This window comes from Furipterus horrens, unplaced genomic scaffold (assembly GCF_987537825.1).
Source record: "Furipterus horrens unplaced genomic scaffold, mFurHor1.1.pri manual_scaffold_7, whole genome shotgun sequence".
Taxonomy (NCBI): Eukaryota; Metazoa; Chordata; class Mammalia; order Chiroptera; family Furipteridae; genus Furipterus; species Furipterus horrens.
The window spans coordinates 31,870,818-31,888,971 of NW_028327177.1; the positions used below are offsets into that span (position 1 = coordinate 31,870,818).

Consider the following 18,154-nt stretch of genomic DNA (forward strand, 5'->3'; position numbering starts at 1 on the left):
ATATAAGGGATAATGTTGATGCTGAGTAACAATATATATTTTGAGAATTTATAAGTAAATTCACAATTCCAAGGAACAGTAATCAAAATTCTGTGCATGCATTGAAGGAAAATATGTAAATTGTAGATGTATACATACATAATTACATGTGTTTGATTTTGGATAAAATCTGACATTTAGTAAGAGGAAAATTAGTAAATTTATGAGCCAGGATTATGTTTTTTATATTTTCATTTTGAAGACTATGTCTTGATTACATGCTTTATTATATTAAAATATTGAATAATAAAGTGTCATGTAGTGAATTCACGTTTTACTAGTGAGAATTTAATTTCAGTTAATTTTCACATTACTGTATTTAAGAATCACATTAAAAAATGAAACTTAGCCTGTTTTTTAAAACTATTTATTTATTTATAGAATTTGATTATTCACTCAACAAATATTTCTTGAGTACCTTTTTTTGTAATGGGCCCAGAGGTAGAACTCATTAGAGCTTCTCATGAGGTGAGAAGACAGACAAGTAAAATTTAACTATAGTTAGTGGAATAGTTGGAGAATAGAGTAGGTTTTTTTCATAGTAGTGGTAAAATGAAAGTGTATAAATTATGTTAAGTATTTTCCCTTTTTGCAAGTATTATGGAAACAATTTTTGAAATACATAAAGGCCTTTGAGATCGTTTAGATCAATCACTTCACTTTGCATTTGAGGAAGCTGAGGCCCAGGAAGATGAACTGACTGTCTAAATTCAAATAATTGTTGGCATAATTGGGATAAAAACACCAACTTAAAAATCCCCACCTCTATATGAACTTACTGAGACTGAATTGAAGTATAGACAGTGGAAGTTTATGCTTCTGATTTTTTTCTTTATCCAAATATTTTGTCACAGCTGCTCTTTCAACCAGCTTCCTTCTTTCCTTTATTCTTCTTTCTCTTTCTTTTCCTGTTCCATCATAGAGGGCTGTGGGGAATGGAAAAAATGCTCATTCAGAGACCTGAGTTAGAATACTGGTTTTGCTACTGAACTAACTGGTTCTTTGACCTCTTAGGGTAGTCACTTCCCTCACTGATGTTTTCCTACTCCTGCGTAAAATGTAGGTTCTAATACTGTTGTGCCTTAGAGACTTAGTGTGCCTGGTGTATCTGCAGATGAGAAGTATTTGTTGACTGAGCAAGTGAAAAATTTTGTTGTAATAATTTATATATGTGTGTACATGTGTAAATGATGTATAATTGATCATTCTCATTTATTTTATCTTGCCAAGGGTAAGAATTAGGTTGTAGACTTAAAACCAAAGCATGGGAGATTTTGTTAGCATTAAATGGTGCCCCACTATGAAGGCAGAGGGGCATCTTAGAATTTGAACTGGTGTCCCATTACCGTGGTGGCTTTATCTTGAAGATGGGCGCTTTGTTAGGTGACTATGCTGTGACCCTTCTTGCTTGAACACTGTAGCTCTTTATCTTCTCTTTTTTCTCCTATGTCCTTTAAAAAATTTTTATTTATTTATTTATTTTTAGAGAGAGGGCAAGGGAGAGAGAAAGAAAGGGAGAGAAGTATCAATGTGTGGTTGCTTGCACTCCTCCAACTGGGGACCTGGCCCTCTACTCAGGCATGTGCCCTGACTGGGAGTCAAACTGGCGACCCTTTGGTTTGCAGGCCAGTGCTGAATCCACTGAGCCACACCAGCCAGGGCCCCCTTTGTCTGTTTTTAAAAGATAGAATAAATGGGGCCTTTTTTTTTTTTTTTTTTTGGTTGGAAATCCTCAAGGAATGCACTCTTGCGTTGCTGCTGGGATATAGAGGAAAGCCAAGTGCTGACTTTTCCATTTTCACTCCTAATCTACCTGCCAGGAATTAACCTCAAAAATGAGAGTTCTTTTTACTTGCTCAGAAGCCTAGGAAGATCTACAGAAAACTTTTTCTCAGTAATTGTTAATGGTAAACATGACCAAACTTTCACTCTTGTAACTGTTTTCTCATTGATGTCGTCGTCGTCGTCGTCGTCGTCGTCGTCGTAATCTACAGGCGCCTATTTTTTATATTCCCCTCTCATCTCCTGTCGTCTTTTTTTCTTTTCATTTGTCTCTTTTTAAAAATCTTTTTCACTTTTAACCATGGTATAGACATATAAGTATATTCAAAGATAATTTTGATGAATTCATTATATAACATCAGATTTATCAGTCGAGACCTGCCATCTAGTTATATTCGATTGTGTACTTTTGGTGGTATTTTAATAAATCTTTTAAATTGTATTAGCATATTTCTAAAGAATTACATTATTATTCTATGATTACTTCATGCTCAGAGAAGGAAAACTCTGATTCCAAAAAACCTCCGCTGCCTTGCGGCATACCTCTTCAGGGGAAAGGCTAAGGGAGTAAACCCCGACAGAAAATCCGGAGCCGGAGTCCCTAAGGCGGTTTGACGTTGTAGTCAACACCGGCAACTCCTGCGGCGCACCTGAAGCCAAGCTGTATTGACTCCGTCTTTCCCTTGGATCCTTCAGCTGCGAAGAGAGGGGGGTTCTGCTGCATGGGCAACAGCAGACCCTCCATATCACCCTGCCCAGGCTCTGTAGCTTCAGCTTCACTGGAGAGGACACTCCAGCGTCATCGCAAGATGTCGATTCAACACGGGAGGAGACAGATACCGTGTCACTCCCGAGTCGGACTGCACAACCATTCTCGGCGGTGCAGATAGACTCTTACGAAGCTACACCATCGTCTCTCGAGACGGACGGCTGCCGATACGATACGATACTTCATGCTACTTTGCAAAAATTCATTAGTTTGACATTCATGAATATAGTAATTAACTTGAAGCAAATGATGGTAGTGAAGTCAATTGAAAATTCTCAATTCTAGTGATGAAAAGGAGTAGCGGACATTGTTCGTGTGGACAGTACTGAACATAAAGGGAGTCTTTGTGTTAAATTTAGGGAGCCTTTCCAGAATAAGAAGCTGTGAGCATTAGCAAGCATATCTTGGCAAAATTCCAACCTGTGCTTTTTGTTAGAAATAGTTCTCTTTGCTTTGAGTGCTGAACTATTAAATGTCATGGCTTAGTGAATTTCTTAATAGACAGTAGTGAATGTTAGTAGTTTCAGAGCACTTTGAGTATATGAAGTTTGGAAAGTTGTTCGTAATTTTTTGCAGGAAATCTTACATCAATAATGCATGAGATTTTATTTTTAAATTTTGTACCCTTGATTAGCATTAGTGTTACTAAATTTGAAGTTTTGTCTTTTTTTTTTTGCCAGAAATGATCTATCTTGTGAGTAATTAAAGCAAGATAATATAGTTGCTAACAAAGGCAAATTGCAATTTATTTATAATTATAGTTTTATCTTTTTCTTAAGATTCCCTTGTTATGCCACGACCAGACAATAATCATCAGTGGATGTTCAATAAGAACTGTTTCCCTGTTGTGGATGTTGTGATAGATCCTCACCTTGTATATCATCTTCGACCACATCAGAAAGAGGGAATCATATTCCTTTATGAATGTGTGATGGGAATGAGGTAGGAAAATCAGTCATTTGTTGAGTCTAATCTGGGTTTTGATTTAGCCCATAGCATAATTGCTTTCTCGGAAAAGTCTGATATAATGATTCTCAGAGAGTACATCATAAATTTAGTTGGAATGGTGAGTATACTTAAGGTTCACTTATTCCAAAAGTGGTTCTTGATGGATGCTATGTGTTAGCCATCTTGCTAGGAGCTGGGAATACAGGAATTAGGACCATGGACCTCACTCTATTTGAAGAAACAAATACAGTCAACCTTAATGTGGTATAATAAGAGCTTACTACTAATATGATAAAGAGGTATGGGTACAAAATGGAAGAAGCCTAAATTTTCCTTATGAGAATTTTAGAAAAAGGTTTTCTTCTTATCTCACCTCTACTTAAAAAAAAAAAAAGGATTTGCTCCCTTTTTTTAAATTGACTTTTCTGATTAAAGATTTATAGTATCCTCTCTTAAAGATATGATAGAAGACCACTCCCGGTCCCCATTGAAAAAAAAAAAAAAGGGGGGCAGATGAAGGAAATAATATAAAGAATCAAATGTCCCTGCTAACATCTAGGTATATGTCCTTCCAGTTCTTTTTTTTTTTTAAATATTCACACAAGGATATGTTTATGGGTTTTAGAGAGAGAGAGAGAGACACACACACACACAGAAACATCGATGGGTTGCCTATCATATGGACCCCAACTGGGGATCAAACCCACAACATAAATATGTGCCCTAACCAGGGATGGAACCTGCAGCCTTTTGGTGTAAGGGATGATGCTCCAAGCAACTGAGCCACTTGGACAGGGCTGTTTTATTTTGTTCTTAATGCATAGGCTCTTGATTTTTAAATTGACCATTTAATGGAGAGTCGGGAATGCCCATTCCACAAAACTCTAAGAACCCCTCAAATGGTGATAGGTTAAGGGAATAATGTCTCCAGGAAATTGTCCAGACTCACGTTCTCTCTCAGATTTGCTCTTATCTTTGGAGAGATCTTAACTCAAGTTGGCCTGGAAATCATCTTCGATATCTTCTTTTTTACCTTCTCAATCTAATTAAACCTAAACTTTTAGTTCTTTTGACGTACTAAATATCATTTGATTCCTAATTTTCTGGCACCCCACTGCAGCATCAATGGTAACTGATATAATAAAATTATATTTTATGTGGACAATTGTAGTGACTCCTAATTTGTGTATCTGCTTCACGTGCTTCTTAAATCCATTCTGCTTATTTCCATCAGCTTGATGTTTCTGAAAACAGTTCTGAACATGGCATTCCCTTGCTTAAAATTACTCAGACTCTTAGCACTGACAGCAGTGTTTCCTTATCTGTGATGTGCACTCCACTGGTGGTGTGTGGGGTCATTTTAGGGATACATGGGCAAGCCTTGCTTTTCAATTTTAATAGTAGCATATTTTAGCTAATGTTAGAAAAAAATAGCACATTTAACTTTTGGCTTCATAGATAAATTATACTTAGAAAGTTTGCTTTTCAAATAAGTCTAAATTTAAAAGTGTGCTGATTTAAAGAAAAATAATAAAGAAATAACACATATGGCAAAAGTTGTGTTGGTTGTCATGAAAGACTGGTGTCTGGAAGACACTGCCCTACAAGATACAGTCTGAGCGTTCAAGGATAAGTATCCTCACCTTTTTTCTTTTGCCTGTCTTACCCTGTTCGTGGTCTTGTGTTTCCGTGCTTGGAATTCAGTTCAAGTTCCAACTACAACAAACTACGCAATTTGTATAGTGAACTCCTACTTACCTTTCAGTACTCTGCTCAAGGTGCATCTTCTCAGTGAAGCCTTCCTTGCGCTCTTTCCTTCACCGTTAAAGGATGGATCATTATTTTCTTTCTGCCACCCAGTATAATTCAACTGGCATTTGGTCTTGCCTTGGCAAATTATTGATCACAAATGATAATAATGGCTACAGCTCATGTTTGTAATTTTATTTCTACTTTCAAATGGAAAACAGATACAAAATTGCTTTTTGGTTATTATTTCTAGCAATAAGGAATAGAATGATTAACTAGCTATACTAGTTTTTGATAGTATCCCTAACTCCCTTGGACTTTGTAACTTTTAAAATATATATCAAATATGTATGTCAAAGGCCTTTAAAAACTATAAAGTGGTATGAAATACCACATAATATTCCTTATATTTAATTTTCTTCCACTGAGCCACCTTGACCTGGGCTTCTTATATTTAATTTTAAATTGCATTAACTTAGTAGATCTGTAGGATAACATACTCTTCCCAAATTATGTATATTAGATTAAGTATTTAGTATTTAATATTTCTTGTAGTTCAGGGAGTTATTTTTGGTTGAGGTTTTTATTTGCTATCAAAAAATCATAAATATAGCTCTGTAGTTCTTCATGGCTAAGGTTACAATATATTTTAATTGTTTGATTCCTAATACCAAAACTGATAAAAATTGATAAACCATTAGTGATGAAAAGCACAGTTAGCACAGTTAAAGTATTCAAATGTAGATATAAAACTAATATTCATTTCTAAATATCATATATAGTCTCTTTAAATATATACATGTAATAGTAACATATGATTTAGATTCAGCTCTCTAATTTAGATTTGTTTTAGTAATTTTGTACACAATAAATATATAATGAATATAATTATCAAAGATGCAAAAGAGCTGTAAATCAACTGAATGAAAAACTTGAAAAAGTGTTTGGGGGTAGAATTTGTTTTAATTACAAAGTATCAGCTTATAGTTTTGACTAATAAGTTATGATGTAAGGGGCATAAAATATGATCCTATTGTGATTAAAGAAGTATAATTATTTCTTACAGAGTGAATGGCAGATGTGGAGCTATTCTTGCTGATGAAATGGGTTTAGGGAAAACATTGCAATGTATTTCGCTCATCTGGACTCTACAGTGTCAGGGACCCTACGGAGCCAAGCCCGTAATAAAGAAGACTCTTATTGTCACACCTGGAAGCTTGGTGAAAAATTGGAGGAAAGAGTTTCAGAAATGGTTAGGAAGTGAAAGGATCAGGGTATTTACTGTAGATCAGGTAAGAGACTTAAAAGTTTACTCTTGGACATCTTCTAAATTTGTAGTTTTTCAAATTAATACTGCAGTTTTCACTCTGTGTGGTTTTTCCAAGTGTGTGTAACTCTCCACCTCATTTGCAGAAAAGTGGAATCTTGGCATACAATTTGGCTTTGAGTTAATGTATCTAATACCTGGTTGATACACTGCTTAAATTTCATTTCACACAGTTTCTTCCCATGATTTGTTAAATATGTTTTGCTTTTTTTTAGGACCACAGAGTAGACGAATTCATCAAATCTCCATTTTATTCTGTTCTGGTAATCAGTTATGAAATGTTACTTCGTTCCCTGGATCAAATTAAGAATATAAAATTTGATCTTCTAATCTGTGATGAAGGGCATCGTTTGAAGAACAGTGCCATCAAGACAACTACAGCCCTCATTAGCCTCTCTTGTGAGAAAAGAATAATTCTGACTGGTCGGTATTCACTTTTGGGGAGATGTGGTGGGATTGTTGCATAGTGAACATGTTAGACTTGTATTATGATGCTTGGCATCCAAAGAATTTGTGGGTTGGATGGCGTTCATACTAATACACCTGTGATCATTGAGCCTTGGTAGGACTGAATTTTCAGATCCCTGTGTAATTTTCTGCAATCCAGATTTTTTGGGTTTTGAGGAATAAACAATGGTATCCTGGCAGAGTGTAGGAGATGGGGTCGGACTGCCTGTGCTTGGTTCCCAAGTCTTCTATTTATAGCTGTGCAACTTTGGGCAAGTTATTGACCTTCTCTGTGCCTCAGTTTCCTTATCTGTGAAGTAGGGATAATCATACCGTCTACTTCAAAAAGTTGTTGTGAGGGTATGAGTGAATCCGTGTAAAGTTCTTGGAAGGCTACCTGACTCATGATAAGTTTCATAAAATATATGTCTATTTTATATGTGCTACACGCACATAGTCTATTGCTAGGCAAAGTTTCTGGTTCACACATTCTGGAAAGATAGGATGGACTGCCCTTTTCTACTCACTCCTTTGTAGCTTAAGGCTTACACTAGAAACAGGCCTGAGTAGCTCAGTGTGGCTTTTCTTCCATACCACACCTTAGTCGTATGTGGCCCTTTCAATTTGCAGGTCTGGCAGAAGAAAGAAGAGAGTTCTATTTCTTACTAGTACTAATAGCTCCTCCATTTTCTACTCAAGGCTTCATTTCCCTATCATCTCAATTCTTTTGGAAGGAATGGGCAGGGCATGGTTGTTCTTATTCTGTCATCATCTCTTGTGTCATTTTGTGTTTGTGTCCTTTATGGATATCAGTGCTCCTTGAAGTTAAGGTGAGGAGAGGGAAAGGATGTGAGCAAAAGCTTGTTCCTCTAGTCAACATGTTTAGCAACAGAGAAAACTCCCCCTGTTCTGTTCTCCCTCAGCTGGGGTGGGGCGGGTGACCCCTCTTTAACTAATTCATGGCCATTTGACTTTGTCTGGGAGGATTGTGTTAACCATTATCAAAAGTGACTTTTAAAACTATCTGTACATAAAAATTATTTTATGACATGTTAAATGATCTTTATATTCTTCAGATTTAGTCATTCAAAGATTATAAAGGTAAAAAGGAAAGGGAGAGAATCTCTTAGCTATTTATACTCCGAGATTTAGTAAATGCCCAACAAATGTTTGCCAGTGATGATAGTAATGTGGAAACTGGAGAAGAGACAAACTCATGTTTTGTATTTATGAAAGACTTATTTTTAAAGAAAAAAAATATGAGTTGAGGAAATGAAACACTGAGTTTAGTGGTTTATGTATCTTTGGTTGTTTGAACACCTGAGTGGATTCTTTATATTTGATACCCAAAGTTGCAGTTAAACTTCTTGACTACCCTTTGATTTTGAAACCTTAAGGCCAGATAAGCAAAGGAAAAAAAAGATTTAATTGAATTTAGTTATGTTACTGAATTGAAGGGGTCCATTTGCCTGCATGCATCAGTAAGACATGAACAGGAGTTTTCAGCAAAGAAAGTAAGGGTTTATTTTCAGGAAATGACCCATAACTGAAGATGGGCAAGCTAATGCTCAAAGACATGACTCCCCAATGGCTTCCAGGGGATGGGTTATATAGGAGAAAAACCATTAATCATGGTGACTAAGGGAGTTAGGGTCATGGTCAGGGTCTTGGTGTCTACTGATTGGTCAGCACTAGTGAGGGGGGTCATTAGTCATTACAACTGGTTCTGATGTCAGCCTTGGCTGTTGCGTAGTCTGATTTCACCCCTTTTCTGGGCCTGGAGCTGAAACAGAACTGAGACCTAGATGTTATCTCTAGTTTGGCTGAAACTCTGTCTCTGGGGTCAGCAGACCCGAGGCTTTGTTCCTAAGATTATTTGATGCTGACTAGAACCTCATTTTCCTGAGAAAGTGGACATGTAAGGGAGAAGGAGGCAGGCGAGTTAGGGTGATGGATGAGGCCAGTTTGAATCAAAAGGAAAGAAAGGAGAAAAGGTCTTATTAAAGAAATGAAGTTCCTATGTGGTTGCGGTTATGCTGTGTCGGAAGAGAAAAACAGAAACTGTTCCTTTTTACTGCTCAAAGTAAGGTCAGTATTGCTTATGGAAAGAGTAGTAGCAACTATTAAGTTAAAATGGCATTAGAAGGGGAAAAAAAAGATAAAAAAGAAGAGTGAGAAATAAGGGTTACTGAAAAGTACTGATAGTACGGATTAAAAATCAGATTCTCCCCTATTTGAAAATCAAATAATTTTATTTAGCCAACATGGACAATTTTACTAATATTCTCAATGATAAGCAAACTCTTAATTCAACTAGCATTCCAAATTAAATTTGATATGTGCAACAGAAGACTGATTCTGGGACTTTATTCGAAAGGACTGTCTTGACTAGTGGATAGTTCCATTGGAGGACGTAGAGCATTGCTCCCGTGATTCTTAACTTCTTCTTCAGCTTGTTTCTGTTCCCTGTGGCTGTCACTTGCTGCCCCCTGAGCTATGAATTTAGGTTAAAACCAGTACTAACTCATCTCTTACATTTAGAAAAACATGTAGTTGGTTTTATCGCCTCAGAATTGCCTGAATGCAATCTTTTTATAAAGACAAGATACTTTACTCCCAAGGTGATTTGTTTCTTATTGCAGGTGTAACATTTGTATATGAGTATATACAAGTGCTACATGTATAATAGGTGCTCAAAAACTATCTAAGAATCAAATGAAAGTAATTTTGGTATTTTGTTTCCTGGTATTATCTGGTTGTGTAGCACATTCAGTTAACATTTACTGGAAAATGGTTAGGATTCACTTTGATTAACAGAGGTGTGTTAGAATGCTAGGCTACCATAACAAAATACTACAGACTGTGTGGACTTAAACAACAGAAACTTAATTATTTACAGTTCTGGAGGCTGGAAGTTCAAGGTCAAGGTGTGAGGCTGTTTGCTTTCCCCTGAGGCCTCTGTCCTTGGTTTATAGATTCCATCTTTTTGTTGTGTCCTCTCATGGCCTATTCTCTCTGTGTGCATATCCCTGGTGCCTTTCTCTTTCTCTTCCAAAAAAGGACATCAGCCCCCACTTACAACCTCATTTAACCTTAATTACCTTCTTAAAGGTTCTGTCTCCAAATACAGTCTCATTGGGAGTTAGGGCTTCAACATATGAATTTGGAGGGGGAGGATACAATTCAGTCCCTAATGAAGGCAAATGATTATTACAAGATGTTTGATCCTTTCACATAAAAAAGAGAAATCTGAGATTTGAAGCAAATTTCTTATTAAAGACTGAAAGTTAAAAACAACCCCCACACATTCACACATATTTCTGTATTCTTTATATATACATATAAAATACACACATGCATGTGAAAATACTTAATGTAAATATTTTCCTATGATAATGCATAATATTGAAAACTAATGTAATGAATATCTATAAGCATATACTTTCCCTACATAGATTTCTAGAAGGGGAACTATAGGACCTAAAGGAAAAATATATGTATGAATATGTATAAAGAGCTCTTAGAGCTTTTTATGGAGGTTTTAGAGGAGCATATAGGGGTAGCTTATTGGTAGAGTTCTAGAACTTGGGTTGAGTGGTAGATTTATGTCTTAGAAAATAATAGTAGAACAAAGAAACGTATTTTTTTGTGTGTGTGTGTTTGGGATGAAGGTAGGGAAAGAGAAAAGGTCCTTAATTTTTCTAGAAGTTTCTCTTTCAAAGCTCTGAATGTAGTTTTAGTGAAATACCAACCTGACTTGAATGAAAATCGTTAGTGTTTCCTTTTTTGTTGTTACAGGACATTGCTGGTCAAGTTTTATTAAGACCAAGTTATTTAGCTTCTTCTACAAGTTCTATCTGGTCTAGATTTAGAGAAGAGTACTAAGAGCAGTGAACTGGGGACTAAACTACCTGTAGATGGTATTTCTGACAACTCTGCAGAATGACAGTGTGCTAGTGTGTTGCTTTCTCTAATAGCCACACAGCCTTCTCTTCTGTTTTTCCTTCCTTCCTCTTTGCTTTTCATTTTCTTCCCTAAACCCTTTTTTCCCTATCCCCTTTTTCTGTTCTACCCTTTTTCCTTTTTTCAGTTTTGCTTTTGCCTCTTTCTCTTAGGTATCAGTGTGATGTCAGGTACTTATTCTCCCACGTAACTGGAAGTCTAGAGCTAGTGCTGACAAAGGGGTAGTGATACAGCAGCCTAACAATATCATCAGGATTTTGGTTCTTTTTGTTCCACTGTGCTGATGTTAGCTTATCCTCAGACAGGTAGCGGATATTCCAGGCATCACATGTAGATGTGATACATACAAAGGAAAGTAGGGACTGGCTCCTCTTGTTCCTCTGTTTTCAAGAATGAGGAGACTTTCCTAGAAGCCCCTCCCTCATTTCCTCTCCTGTCTCATTGGACAGGTCACATAATGTTGGTGGAAATTGTTGGTGCCCTTCATGGCTCTCCTTTTCTCGTTGCACCTCTCTCTTAGCTGTTAGGACTATTGATTAAACAACTCATGCCTCCTGTCTCTTCTGGAGAATTATCCCTGGTTGAATAAGAGCTTACTCTCTCACATATATAGCTTGGTCAGTGATTGACTCCAGTGAAAAATGCCAGCCTCCTTGCTTCAGGGTAATTTTAGGACCAACTTTAGGGTACAATTTATGCTCTAAGTCTCCCTGTAATTTAACCTGAGCTAAATTATAGCTGAGGCCATCCTTGCTTAGTCCCTCCATGCTATTTCTGATTTCATTATTCCCTTTCTCCTGAGAGCCCTCCCTCCATAAATCATGTGCAACCAAATCTTTATCTTAGGCTCTGGGGAACCCAGTATGAGATACAACCCTTTAATACATCAATCATTGACAAAGGGTGGGACTATCATTATTGGCTTGGATTTATCAGTTGGGGTTGGATGAGTGTCTGGATGCCAACCATGTAGATCCTTAAACCTTTCTCTCCCTTCTCCTTTTTGCTTTTTCCATTCTTCCTGTTTTTATTAGTCATTATTGTGGATTTTCTTTTAAAGGTTTAACAAAATGCATACGGACATAAATCTGTTTTCTCTAGTGTTTCTATAATGTGACTTAAAGTGTTTCTATAAAATGTCTTAAAAAATTAGTAAGCATTAGTCCAACCTGGGATTGACCTATTTTATTTTGAGGGAAATGACCATTAAGCCCTTGACATTAATCATTCATATAATTTATGTTAATGATATAAGTGCATTTTTTTACTAATTTTATTATTTATAACTTTGGACAACTTTTTCTAGTCTGTTATTAAAAGTCATCTGACATTATACTGTTGGACTATGCTGATTTATATGTTCTTTTGATATTATAGTTATTGAAACATGCTGATGTTTTCTTTTTTGAAAATCAGTTAGCCGAAGTTATTGAGTATGTAATATATGCAGGGTATTAATCCAATTTTAGTCTGCGGCAACCTTTAGGATTAGGGAAAATTCCAAATTGATCTGATAACTTTGAAAGGTAATAATAGGTGCCATTCATTGAGTGTCTGCTAAGTGTCAGGCACTGTGCTAGTCATTTCATATACATTGTCTCTGTATTTTATTTTTTGTAATACCACTGGGAAATTATTATCTTCCCACTTTTATAAGTAAGAAAAATCCTGAGTTTAACAAAGAGCTAAGGCAATTTGTCCAAAGTCACACAGTTATAATAATATTAAGAATTATTAAAGGAGATGGAACATTTATTATGCTCTAGACCCTATTCTAAGTATAGTATATAGATTAACTCATTTGATCCATACAACCCTAGGAGCTACTATTATTATCCCTGTTTTACAAATAATAAAACCGTGCTGAGTAACTGCTCAGGTCACTCAGAGTAAGTGATGTAGGTAGGATTTGAACCCAAGCAGACTCCAGAACCTGCACTCAACCACTATGCTATACTAAATAAGAATTTAGTACACAGTAAAAACCAGAGTTAAAAATTTATATAATTATTAATATAATTTTTTCAACTTGATTTGGCTGTTCTTTTGTCCTCAGTTTTAGGTGCTTTGCTTACATTTAGTCCTCTTATAGAAGAAAGTACAAATTTCTATATAGATCTGTGATTGTAAAACACAAACTTGACCTCATTACTTTTATCTCTTTAGGTACTCCAGTGCAGAATGATCTACAAGAATTTTTTGCATTAATTGATTTTGTAAATCCGGGAATATTAGGCTCTTTGTCATCTTATAGAAAAATATATGAAGAACCCATCATTATATCGAGACAGCCGTCTGCTTCTGAGGTATAATTTATTTTTTAATAAATTTAAGTTAAAAAAAAAGCAGTATGAAAAGAAAAAAGCAGTTATGCCTGGAAAAATTATCTATAACTTGGGTAATTTTAATCTAGGAAAAATTTAATTAGTGTAGTGAATTATTTTCCCTCAGAGTCTTTCAATTCCTATATTCCTTATTCTAGAAAATAACATCACTTAAAAAAATTTAAATAGGTACTTTCATAAAGATTTATAAATGACAGTAAATATATAAAACCACTCATCTTTAGTGGCATTGAAAATTAAACCAAAATAACCATGCAGTAACTTTTGTACTTTTCTGTAGAGCTCGTAGTTGGTTGGATTTACAGGTAATTGCAAGTGTAGATGAGAGTAGTGTTCCTTAGTGGTTGGAATGTAAGTTGGTACAAATTGGTACAAATGGAGGTTAGTTTGGCAGTGGTATTGAAAACTTTTAAAATTGTGTATGTCCTGTGGCTTTGTACAACTTAGAGATTTATTATAAAGAAATAATTTAGTTGTAAGGGTAAAAAATTAGTAGCATACTAAAGGAAATAAACTAATTGGAAATAAACATTTCTAAGGTAAGAAAATTGCTAAAGTCTACATGTTGTTGTAGACTCGATATTTCATTAAACTAAGATACTAACAATTCTAAAAAGCATCATTATTATTTATTCTAACAAGAATATGCTATCAGTTATAATTGTAAGAAGTCACTAATTGTAAAAAACATCCTATTTCAGAGAATCTACAGTATAAAAAGTATGCCTCAGAATTAATAAAATATGGTAATTGCTTAATATATATTTATTGAGCATTTCCCATGAACCAGAAGCTATAAAAATAATGGTTTATGCAATTCTTTCATAGCATGGAAAATGTTTATGATACATTTTTAACCCAACAGGTATACATTAAATACCTAAAGTTGGCCAAATGCTAAGTACTGGATATTTGAAATACAGTGATAAGCTAAACTGAAGCTTCATAGCTTGGGATCCTTTTTTTTGTTACAAAAAACAAATAAAATATTAAATATATTTGCATATTTATGCCAAGAAAAAAACTTGGGAGGTATTCATGAGCCTTTTTTTAAGTGATTTTTTATTTTTCAATTACAGTTGACACACAACATTATATTAGTTTCAAGTGTACAACCCAGTGATTAGACATTTATATAACTTACAAAGTGATCATCCCAGTGAATCTGGTACCCATTTGATACCGTACATCATAACCATAACTATTTTGTAACTACCACTTTGTACTTCTTAATACCTTCTCCTTTTTTACCTATCCCGTAACCCCCTCCCATTTGACATACGACAAAATGTTCTCTCTCTTTATGAGTCTGCTTCTGTTTTGTTTGTGTGTTTATTTTGTTTTTTAAATTCCACATATAAATGGAATCATATGGCATTTATCTTTCCCTGTCTGAATTATTTCACTCAACACAATACCCTCTAGGTTCATCCATGGTATTGCAGATGACATTTCATTCTTTTGTTATTTTTAAGATTTTATTTTATTTTTAAAGAGAGGGGAAGGGAGGAGAAAGAGAGGGAGAGAAACTTTGTTTGGTTGCCTCTTGCATGTCCCCAACTGGGGACTGGCCCACAACCTAGGCATGTGCCCTGACCCAGAATTGAACCAGCTACCTGTTGGTTTGCAGGCCAGTGACAGAGTGACTCCATGGGTCGGCCGTTTAAAAGGAATGCCTGGGAATTCAGCAGCTCTTCATATCACTGAGCCCCAATCTCCATGTGTTTTCAAAGCCAGAAGTTATGGGGACTTCTCTTCCTGGCACTGGAACCCTGGGCTGGGGAGCTTGGTGTTGGCCTGGGACACTTTGCTCCCCAGAGGGGACCCATGCAGCTGAGATATCCCTTCTGGTTTTTAACCACCACATGTGGGTGTGGAACTAGCCTGTTCCTCACCCCCCCGCCCCCGCGGCACGTCCCCCCTGCCCCCCCATCTCAACATGGCTTCCTCTGTACCTCCTTAGTTGCAGGATTTCAGCTAGGTGTCAGGCAGTTCTTAATGATGGTTGTTCTTAGTTTAGTTGTAATTTTGATGTGGTCATGGGAGGGTGCAAGTACTGTGTTTTACCTGCCCTCCATCTTGACTGGAACTCCTCCACATCTATTTTCTTAGTGGTGAGAGCAGTGACTGTGTTAGAAGGTCTGGTAGATCCTTCTGGGTCTGCTTTCAGTCCCAGACACCTGCTGTCTCCAGGCAGGATGAACACCCCCACCCGTTACCTGGCTCGCACCAGAGTACCTAGCCCCGAGCTGATATACATAAGTCTTGACAACAGTAGCTGTTTCTGGTTGATTAAAGCTAATTTTAATTTTCTTATATTTGCCTAGTTGTATTTAATGATTTCTTCACTGAACCTATTTCTTTTGTAATAAAAATTGAAAACAGTTTTAAAAGATAAGGGAAATTTTCTTATTTATAAACAAATATATACATATAGGACTAATTTTATTTATTTTTAAATATTTTATTTATTTTTATACTCACCTGAGAAAATACATATTGATTTTAGAAACATTGATGTGCAAGAGAAACATCAATCAGTTGCCTCTTGCAACCTAGGTATGTGCCCTGACTGAGAATTGAACCTGTGGATTTTCGATTTATGGGATGATGCTCCAACCAACTGAGCCACACTGGCCAGGGCCATATGGGATTTATTTTAAGCTTCATTGTGCAGTTTTATATACTCTATAAAGATGCTATATAGAGAATTTGAACATATATTTTGTTCATACTGTGCTTTGATTTTAAAACTATTATTATTTAATGAAAAATGTGTAATGATTTTGAAAGAATCAGCAGTGCTTTGTGCCAATAATTTTCTGTAGGCTTAATCTTAGGATCAATAACTTGTCAAAGTATTTGCTTATGAGAATTTGCTATTTCAGTTCTTTGCTTTGATTTTGAGACTATGTACCATTATAGTATTCACATAAAGGCTTACTTTGAGAATAACTTAGTTTGTAGATTATTGATTTCTGATGGCTCTCTCCGGTGCCAAATACCAAAAAGCCAAAAATTTAGGAGATTGTGGCTTCACTTAATTAAATGATAATGCTGAACATTTAAGGAGATGATGGTTGGTTTTCCTTTCCCAAACTTGTATTTTATTTATTCTGTTAAATAAAAAATCTGAAGGCAAGTAACTAGTTTATCATTATAAAATATTTAATGTTCACTTTAACTGTAATTATTTCTGTCTATAATACTTCGCTTTTTTTTTTTTTTTTTTTTTTAAATAGGAAGAAAAGGAGTTAGGAGAGAAAAGAGCAGCTGAACTTATTTGCCTCACTGGACTCTTTTTCCTCAGAAGAACTCAAGAAGTCATAAATAAATATCTTCCACCTAAAGTTGAGAATGTAGTCTTTTGCCGACCAGGGGCACTACAGATCGAACTGTATCAAAAGCTGTTAAATTCTCAGGCTGTCAGGTCCTGTCTTCAGGGGTCATTGGAAAACAGTCCTCATCTAATATGTATAGGAGCTCTTAAAAAACTGTGCAATCACCCCTGCCTTCTGTTCAACTCTATAAAGGTAAGTAGTAGGTGAGACTGTGTCAGAATGTGAAGTGAGGGATGTGAATCTAAGAGGGCAGATTGGACTAATCCCTGGGGTTGCATTTGTGGGTTTTCCCAGAGATCCGAGTCTCTTCAGTATGGTTCTGCAGTAGAGCAGATACAACCTCCCATTTGTTGTTCAGAGCATGTCCATGTTCATAGAGCTGAACTAGAGATGAAGTGGTGTGAGGCTCTGCCTTCCAGAGCGTGTGCTCCATGCCCTTTGGTACCTTGTCTAGCACTTGGTCGCAGTCTCCCTTCCTATTTTATGTTAATATAGCCAGTCAGTTTTGTTTGTTTGGTGCCAACAAATACAAAATTTACCATTAAAAATAATTTTTTTCTTCATTATGAAATATATGAATTTTTTATGAAATTCAGAAAATCACAAAGAAGGAAATACAAATGATATATTGATTAGAATGTTAATTGCTATAACTGGAAGATAGTTTGGTAATATGTATCAAAACCCTTATACTTTTCTATATTTTGTGGCCTAGCATATCACTATTTTGGAATTTGTTATAAAGAAATAAAGCTTTCCAGACAAAGAAAAGCACATTTTTGTATTAATAATAATAATCTTAGCTAACATTTATTAAGCACTTATCATGTACCAAACATGAAATAGTTTTCTAGAATTATTTATTCTTTATAAAATTTTACTTATTCTTTATGTATTAAGTACTGTTATTACCATCCCCAATTTTTTCATGAGGAGATAAGGGTCAGTGATATGTGTATATATAATCTTTTTCTAAAATCCATTTTCCACTTAATAAATTGTGAACAATTTCCAAAATTAGATATTAGGTATCTTCCACAAGTATGATCTTTAATGGCTACACAGTTGAGCTGACCATCTGGATATTTAATGAACACAACGCAATTTGAAGTATGCTGAGAGTTTTTATGTTTTGGAGTTGGAACTGGATACCAGTCCTCACTGAACTACTTACTAGTTCTTTAACCATGGTCAAGTTACAACTGTGAGCCTTAGTTTCCTTCTCTTCCTCCCTTCCTTCTCTCCTTCCTTCTTTCCTTACTTCCTTCCTAAGAGAGAGGGGAAGGAAGGGGGAAAGAGAGGGAGAGAAAAATCTTTTGATTGCCTCTCACAGACCCTCAACTGGGGACCTGGCCGACAACTCAGGCATGTGCCCTGACTGGGAATGGAACCAGTGACCTTTTGGTTCATAGGCCAGCGCTCAGTCCACTGAGCCATACCAGCC

General features: G+C 35.8%; 1 protein-coding gene across 1 annotated transcript in view; it reads left to right on the forward strand.

The window, feature by feature from the left end:
• The window catches only part of RAD54B (RAD54 homolog B), an 84,455-nt gene that overhangs the window by 54,207 nt on the left and 12,094 nt on the right, over positions 1-18,154 (forward strand). The window contains 5 exon segments of the mRNA XM_090284891.1: positions 3,370-3,532; positions 6,354-6,579; positions 6,830-7,037; positions 13,191-13,330; positions 16,612-16,902. Coding sequence (XP_090141017.1) covers positions 3,370-3,532; positions 6,354-6,579; positions 6,830-7,037; positions 13,191-13,330; positions 16,612-16,902 — 1,028 coding nt within the window.